At 35.3% G+C, this 6,063-nt stretch overlaps 2 protein-coding genes across 2 annotated transcripts; both read left to right on the top strand.

Moving 5' to 3' along the window:
• The first annotated feature begins 1,604 nt into the window (after positions 1-1,604).
• Positions 1,605-2,822, top strand: LOC110379135 (ribonuclease Oy). The gene is made up of 3 exons (XM_021338657.3): positions 1,605-1,700; positions 2,034-2,329; positions 2,412-2,822. Exons 1-3 carry the CDS (start codon positions 1,660-1,662, stop codon positions 2,792-2,794), a joined length of 720 nt encoding a protein of 239 aa, XP_021194332.3. The 5' UTR covers positions 1,605-1,659; the 3' UTR covers positions 2,795-2,822.
• A 1,383-nt stretch (positions 2,823-4,205) lies between these two features.
• On the top strand, positions 4,206-5,580 carry LOC110379122 (ribonuclease Oy-like). The gene is made up of 3 exons (XM_021338639.3): positions 4,206-4,318; positions 4,531-4,832; positions 5,075-5,580. Exons 1-3 carry the CDS (start codon positions 4,281-4,283, stop codon positions 5,458-5,460), a joined length of 726 nt encoding a protein of 241 aa, XP_021194314.3. The 5' UTR covers positions 4,206-4,280; the 3' UTR covers positions 5,461-5,580.
• Positions 5,581-6,063: the final 483 nt, after the last annotated feature.

The raw sequence follows: 6,063 nt of genomic DNA, 5'->3' as shown, positions 1-6,063 counted from the left end.
TGAAGCTGTGCTGGCTCTGTAGACTAACTCCAAAAGCTTTATATAGGTCTCATTCACTTCTTGCGAGCGTAAAGATGTAAAGATCGCTGTGTGTTTGAGACTGTCAAAAGCCTTAGAGTAATCCACAAAAGCCAGGTATAACGGTTTATGGTATTCGTTATATTTTTCTATTATTTGGTTGAGCGTAAACAGATGGTCGGTTGTGGAGAAGGAAGGGCGAAACCCAGCCTGTTCGACTGGCTGATGCTGGTCTAGCTGGCCTCTGAGAACTACATTAACTTAAACCCAAGTTCACCAACAACATAAAACGCAGTTTATTATAATTGTCTCGTTGAATTTTCAAAGTAAACAGTTGTTTTAAGAAAAACGGTCGTTTATGTTGTCGATGAAAATGGCCGTTAGTAAGACATTTCTTTAGTGCCTTGTATGTCACATGCCAATCGCATCGAGTCATTAGTAGGTTAACAGTGGATTTCTATAACTGACCTATCCATTGTTTTGCGAATAGAGATTGAATTGCGGATAGATTATTTATAGAAATCTGCAGATAGTAGGGTCTACCAACCACGACTCTGTCCCGCGGAAAAATTGTAAAAATACTTACTTATTTTTGCTTGTAATTAGGAATTACTGAATGGCAAAGACACTAGCGCTGCGTCTATGGTACTTGAGTCGGGGCATAGACTTTAATGAATTTCAAACTAGATTATAAGCAGATGTATTAAATTGTCATAATATTTTATTATATTTTACTTACCTAACACAGATAGACATTTGATGTAGATAATTAATACGATATTAGCTTCAATATATTTTTAGATGATATTTTTTATAAAGCTTTCTATACTGTCGAATTTCTTATACTTATGCCTTGCTTCTATCTTAAAAAATCAAAATCAAATTCTTTCTGCTATCTTTCGCTAACTTATTAACATAGCTTCTGTGCCAAACTTTGATGTAGAATTTATAATATTTCTTAATAAATATGCAATTAGCTCTCTTACTCCTTACCAAAGCAAAACTAGATTCTTATATTGTGGAAAAATAAATCAATTCAAAAGAGAATTACCTACCTATGTATGTATATTTTTGTATTCATGAAATAAACGTTATTAAGATTTTTATATTGTTTTTAAATGAGATCCTAGTCTATAAATATCAAACATTGTATTATTATTCGGGTCTTAAAAGTAGGTAGTTACTTATGTATCGTTTAACTTTCTGTACAATTATAACTTACTAGAAAATCACTTGTATTCAGAATACATACTTAATTATTATTTTACAATAACATAGGCCGATAGCCTGTAACTCCCACAAGCTCTTCTGGTTCTAATATGATTATTTGCCTAACGAAGAAAATAGACCAATTTCATTAAGCAATCGACTCTGGCGCATCCATGATAGCACAGAATAGATATCTAAGTAATTATATTAAAATTAGTGACATTTCTAACCCTGGATATCTCACGAGTTATTCATAATAATATGTGAAGCATATACATAATTTATATTATTTTTCATAACAGCAACTGAAATATGTAGGTAAGGTATGTTCACTAGCGATAAATAATAGTACAAAAGGCAGTAAACAGCAGTAACGTAACTTAGTTTTTCTTGACCTACAAGAAAATTACCTACTGCGTCTATTTTATTACAATGTGCAGGTTAAAATTAGAAGTTTTGATCCTTTCCGTTTGGTAAGTTATGAAGGCTCTTATTCAAACTCTTGAAGATTTCAGTTTCAAATCAGTCCTAAATTGAACGAAACGAGTGTCTTCCAGTCCAACCTTTATCATCTGCTTGCAAAATGATGAACTATGTTGGGATCGGCTTCCAGTCTAAAATTATGCAGCTGAGTACCTACCAGTGTTTTACCTGAAACGACTGCCTTTCTGACCTCCTGTACCCAGATGGGAAGAGATAGGTTATCAGACTGTGGCTTCTGACCACAATTACGACTGCTAATGATCTTCAAATTACAGCCGGGACCCACCAATTTAATGTGCCTTCATTTTGTTATTAATTTGCAGTCTCAGCCACTCCTTGTCTTCGCAATCGGAGCCTCAAGAACAACCGTATGAGATTGAATCTTTTACATTTGCTCAACATTGGCCGGTAACTGAATGTAAACTATGGACATACGTGACCCACCCTGGTGGTAGCTGCTCTTTTCCAAGGAAACCGAACCACTGGACCGTCCATGGACTATGGCCAAAGATTAACAGAACACCGGGTGGATACTGCAATGATTCATGGCCTTTAGATCGGGAAATGATCGACGATCTTGAAATTAAACTGAATCAAACGTGGACTAATATTTATAAAGGTTTGTTTTTGAGAGCATTTCAATTTAGATATTCAGTTGTACAAGTTGTATTTAATATTAAACTCTCTATTAAATCCTTCAGAATCCGAACATTACAGTCTATGGGATCACGAATGGAGGAAACATGGAACCTGCGCAACAGCACACAAATCCCTCAACACTCAATACAAATATTTTAACAAAGGTATCAATTGGAATCACAAGTATTCCTTCAGGACAATGTTTCGAGATGCTGGACTATTGCCTTCGGATACGAAGCCAGTAACTCCTGAGGAAATAGTTGCTGCAATCAAAACTGTAACTAAGAAACTACCAATGATTGTCTGTGAGACCATTTTTGATGTTCAGTACTTGGACGAGTTGCGGCTTTGTTTCGACAACATGCTAAATATTACTGATTGTCACCCTGTAGTTGATGACACTTGTAATAAGTCTAAAGATATCATCTATGCTGCTACCGTCTGATTGTCACTTAAATTTTTTCAGTAATAAAAACAAGTTTTAAGATATCATTTGTAACATTATTTCCAAAACCTTCTTAGCTTTAACATCGAAAGTCATCACATAAAAAAGGACCTACATCAAATCATGTTCCATTTTCAGAAATAAAAAAGGACCTAAAATTGAACCCTGTGGCACTCCTACAGGATCCATGGTTCTTGTAGATTTATCTGCCAGTAAAATCCACAAATTAAAAACTTTTGTCTATCAAACTGAAAAGGTAGGTTACCTAATAAAGTCTTAAAAACCTTCTATTTTTAATGACATAGTAGATATAGTTAACTATTACTGCGAAGTATCATGATAGATCGAATCGAAAGCTTCTGATAAAACTTTTTTACAAAAAAATATAACCGACTTCCCAAAACACTAAAAAGCAAAAAAAAAAAATAATTTTAGGTGCATCGGCCTAGAAGTCGGTGGCAAAATTAACTTAGGGACATCCATTAGACACCGACTTCTAGGCCGATGCACCTAAATTTTTTTTTTTTTTTTGCTTTTTAGTGTTTTGGGAAGTCGGTTATATTTTTTTGTAAAAAAGTTTTTTATTTTCAGCTTTTCAGTGAAACAAATAGGTCACTATCCACAAAACTGGAAAATTCTCATTGATACGAAGAATATAAGCCCAAACACGAGGTAGTTTTCATTTTCAGTTGCCGAGCTCCCTCGACCTTCTCTGGTCTCCATCATCAGGTCAGCTCCAAACCTTCACTGCTGCAAAGGTCTCGTCAATACGAATAATATAAGCCCAAACACGAGGTAGTTTACAGACTCAGTTGTCGAGTTCCCTCGACCTGCTTTGGTCTCCATCATCAGGTCAGCTCCAAACCTTCACTGTTGAATAGTGCTATCAGACATACAGATGAGTGTCAAGGTTTAACCCTATGTATGCTTACAACTTTCGAAAGTTGCCCTCGATTTCTCAGGGTTTCCATCATCAGATCCTGACCTGATGACTATGGGACCAACTGGCAGCTAGGTATTCCGCGTCGAACAAAAAAAGAATCAAGTAAATCGGTCTATAAACCTCGGCGTAATCGATGTACATACATAGAAAAAAAAAAAAAAAACATACCGGCCGAATTGAGAACCTCCTCCTTTTTGGGAAGTCGGTTAAAAATACAGAATATATGAGGCACACATACTTAAAATTGATATAATATTTCGGGTATGATGTAGTTTTACTGTTCATTATTTCAGTTTACCTACCTATAGATAACAAATAGACAATGTAATCACTCAGATGTTATTATGTGTTATTACCTATATTTTAACTTACCTATACCATGATAATGTTAGTAGAGTTATGATTTCCGTCATGACAGTAACTGATCAGGAAGTAAACGGTGCTGAAGTTACAATAGGCAGTAACAAGTATTGTAAGTTTAGATACTTTAGTCTGTAAGTATTGAAGTCTAAGAGAAGCTGCATGACTTAACTAAGTAATATAATGGATACGAAAAACGTTTTCTTGCTGCTTTGCCTTAGGTAAGTTTAGACATACCTACTAAAAAAATATACCTAGGTACATGTAGTTAGGTACGCCTAAGCAACTGCTAACTATATATTCACCTACCAGGCTTTCTTAAAATAAAAATCTTTACAATCCTTAAAATGTTATTAAAGTTCGTTTAGCGATTTTCTGTATAACCGCTACAGATACAAGGCACAATTTTGAAATCAAAAATATTCATTTCCAGTTTCCACCAAGTCTATCTGTCCGATATCAAAGCCACAAACGAAACAGACAATAGCTTCGATATTCTGGTTTTGTCCCAACACTGGCCGATCACACAATGCAAGCTTTGGACTTATGTTACCCACCCCGGTGGCAAATGCGTGTTCCCAGAGAAAAAGAACCAGTGGACCTTACATGGCATTTGGCCAATGTCTTTAGATTATGATAAACCTATGTTCTGCAATGATTCGTGGCCTTTAGATCGAGAGCTGATGAAATCGCTTGAGCATGATTTGGATCAGGCGTGGACCAATGTTTATAAAGGTAAGATTGACAAAATGCCTTATGAATTTTCTAACCGTTGATTATAATCCTAGTCGTTAATCGAATTTTCAGGGGATAAGGTAAATGTGTTTTCTTATTTCCAATTTCACTAAATGGCCTATTAAAATATTAAGTTAATTAGACCGCATATAATCAGAATTGATCGCATCATAGGTAGGTATAACTATCTACAACCAACTAAACTCTATCCATTTAGTTAATGGGTAGGTATGCCATTTCAGAAGAGGAATACTACTATTTCTGGAATCACGAATGGACGAAACACGGCACCTGTGCAATTGTCCTGGAATCCTTCGACTCTCAGCTGAAATACTTCAAAACTGGCATCGAATGGAACCGCAAATATTCCATAGGGGACATGTTGGAAGCTGCTGGAATCATACCTTCTGATACCAAGGCGTTCACTCCAAGGGATTTAGTAGCCGCGGTTAAAGCTAAAACTGATAAGTATCCAGGGGTCGTCTGCCAGAAAATACATGAAGTGCAGTATCTGGATGAATTGCACATTTGCTTTGACAAACAACTTAATGTCATTGATTGTAGTCCAGCGGTTAATACTAACACTTGTGATGTTTCTAAAGGAATCATTTACCCTGCTACTGTATAAGTATTTAATTAAAAATGGGCTGTCTGGTAATAATGTATGTAGATTAAACTTTAGTGTAGTAAATGCCAATGAAATAAAATGTGTAACACATAATTTTAATAGGCATTGTTTGATTTTATTATCCTTCAGCCTTCATCGTACGACATTCAAGGCAACAGGTAGATTAATGAATTGAGCATTTAGGTAGGTAACTACATTGTGTTAACAATAACAAATAGGACATTTAGTATTTACGTTAAGACATTGTTGGAAAACGTATGTATTTAGGGGTTGTGATTCTATACCTATTATTCTATATGATAAGCTCCCAGTGTCAGACAACCCTTATCCTTCTATAGGATCCAAGCATTGTGTGTCATATTTGAAAACATTTTCACAAAAAATGAATGATTTTTGAGTAGTGAGGAATTTAATATAGGGAGTAAGGCTAGGCAGATGATGTTTAGGAATAGGGAGTAATTTAGCCAATCAGGTGATGGTAATCATGCATAACTTAGGAATTTATGATTTCCTAACACGGATAAAGAACTATTAGGTAACGTAATTAATTTGTTTTAGGTAATTCAACAGCCTTTCGGTCGATAACAGTATTCGCTATGGACG

Source organism: Helicoverpa armigera, chromosome 13 (assembly GCF_030705265.1).
Source record: "Helicoverpa armigera isolate CAAS_96S chromosome 13, ASM3070526v1, whole genome shotgun sequence".
Taxonomy (NCBI): Eukaryota; Metazoa; Arthropoda; class Insecta; order Lepidoptera; family Noctuidae; genus Helicoverpa; species Helicoverpa armigera.
Note: the sequence above shows the minus strand (reverse complement) of the source record. Positions and strands in the feature narration are given on the sequence as shown.

Excerpts from the sequence above, each read along its gene's own strand:
- LOC110379122 (XM_021338639.3), top strand. The coding sequence starts at position 4,281 with ATGGATACGAAAAACGTTTTCTTGCTGCTTTGCCTTAG. Across the intron at positions 4,319-4,530 it reads TTCTTGCTGCTTTGCCTTAG|TTTCCACCAAGTCTATCTGT; the intron begins GTAAGTTTAGAC and ends ATTCATTTCCAG. Across the intron at positions 4,833-5,074 it reads GTGGACCAATGTTTATAAAG|AAGAGGAATACTACTATTTC; the intron begins GTAAGATTGACA and ends ATGCCATTTCAG.
- LOC110379135 (XM_021338657.3), top strand. The coding sequence starts at position 1,660 with ATGTGCAGGTTAAAATTAGAAGTTTTGATCCTTTCCGTTTG. Across the intron at positions 1,701-2,033 it reads GTTTTGATCCTTTCCGTTTG|TCTCAGCCACTCCTTGTCTT; the intron begins GTAAGTTATGAA and ends ATTAATTTGCAG. Across the intron at positions 2,330-2,411 it reads GTGGACTAATATTTATAAAG|AATCCGAACATTACAGTCTA; the intron begins GTTTGTTTTTGA and ends TAAATCCTTCAG.